Below are 1,840 nucleotides of genomic sequence, written 5' to 3' on the forward strand. Positions count from 1 at the left end.
TTTTTGGATTCATTTGCATGTGAGCTCTTTGATTTTGGATTTCTTGACATTTTGATTTCTTAGATTCATCTATTGTTTGTTCCAACTACAATTTCTCTATCTTGGTAAGATTTTTTTATTGTCCCTTTTTGTGCATAAGAGATTTCTTAACTTTTTTGATTCATTATTATTACTGTCTCTTTTGAATCATTGATTTTTTTTCTTGATTCATTATATTTTAACTTCAAATGTGCATTCTAAGATTGTGAATTTTGATGAGTTTTTTTTTATAATTTATTATACTAAGATGAATAAGGCTATAAATGATTTGTGATATTTTTTTATTATAATAGATTAATGAGTAGGGATAAGAGAAAAGGTCGTAGATACTTCTCTTATTGATAATGAAGGTGCTAAGGAAAAAGTTGCATAGGATGTGAAAGCCACTGAGATGTTTGTTAAATTATGCTTCGATCAAGTTTATAAAGGAGAACGAAATGGTACTAACCTTACAAAAATGGGTGGAAAGTCATTGAATCTGAATTCAATATGAAAAGTGGAAGAAAATATGGAAAGAGTCAATTTAGAAACAAATGGGATAACCTTAAGAACGAATGGTCAGTATGGTACAAGTTGCTTGGAAAAGAAATAGATTTAGGATGGGATGATGTAAGGAATATAGTAGATGCATCATATGAGTAGTGGGATAAGAAGCAAATGGTATGAAGTCTTTTAATGTGAAGTTAGAAGTTTATAAATTTCTTTATCTAATACAATGTGTTGATTAGTTGTAAACATGCAGGAAAATCCACTTTATGGAAAATTCAGATATAAAGGACTTGCTTTTACCAATGATTTAACTACATTGTTCAAGGATGTGGTGGCTAACGGAAAACTCAGTTGGGAACCCTCTTCTGTGATACTACCTAATGATATATGTGAAGATGATGTATATTGTCCTTGCTTTGAGAGTGGTGATATAGATTTAGAGGAAGGATCATGAGATAGTGAAGAAATTATACCCATTAGTGTTGGAATGAGTTTTGAATTATGAAATATTAATTTAAGCACTTCTCAAGGAAACAATTGTGAAAGAAGCATTGGAAAGAGGAAAATGATTGGAGCTACTGGAAAAAATGAAAGAAAAAAGGTGAAAGCTCTTACCGCAAAAAAAAAGCTGATGCAATAAGTAGAATTGCATTTGCATCTAAGTCACGTTCAACTGTCCTAAACACACTAGTAGCACTTGGCACATCAATTCCTGAAGTGATGGATGAACTTGACAAAATAATAGAAATTACAAGTGATGACGATTGGCATACCCAATGCTCTCAAATTATGTTGTCCAAGTCTACTAGAGAAATGTTTGTAGCTTTAAAAGGACATAAGCAAAGACTATTGGGTTGGCTAAAGTATGTATCTTATAATGCATTACCATCCATGATAACTTAGTTGAATCATTGTATTAGAATGGTAATTTTTTGGTGTAGTTGAAATTTAGACTTGTGCTATTTTGGTATGATAGTAAGTAGCATCCTAATGTTATTTTGGAAGGGATTAATATCTATTTGGTATTATTTTGATGTAGTAGGAATTGGGATGTTGGTGTTATTTAGATATAGAAGGAATTAAGATGATTATGTTATTTAATGTAGCAAGAATTAATAATTATTTTGAAGTGTTGATACTTTGCTTATACCAATACTTTTTTTGGATATGATATTTGTATTACAATGTACGTTGTCTTTATTTTATCTAAGATCTACCTTTGTTGGTGTTATTTGTATCTAATATATATATATATATACACACACATATGTGGAGGCAAATATATTGTAACACGCATTTTTTGGCATATACC

At 30.2% G+C, this 1,840-nt stretch overlaps 1 protein-coding gene across 1 annotated transcript; it reads left to right on the plus strand.

Moving 5' to 3' along the window:
* The first annotated feature begins 528 nt into the window (after positions 1–528).
* Positions 529–982, plus strand: LOC145952366 (uncharacterized). The gene is made up of 2 exons (XM_083064719.1): positions 529–648; positions 782–982. The coding sequence occupies exons 1-2, from the start codon at positions 529–531 to the stop codon at positions 980–982; spliced, it is 321 nt and encodes a 106-aa protein (XP_082920845.1).
* The last annotated feature ends 858 nt before the right edge of the window (positions 983–1,840 follow it).

Source organism: Cajanus cajan, chromosome 10 (genome assembly GCF_000230855.2).
Source record: "Cajanus cajan strain Asha chromosome 10, NIPB_CcT2T_4, whole genome shotgun sequence".
Classification (NCBI taxonomy): domain Eukaryota; kingdom Viridiplantae; phylum Streptophyta; class Magnoliopsida; order Fabales; family Fabaceae; genus Cajanus; species Cajanus cajan.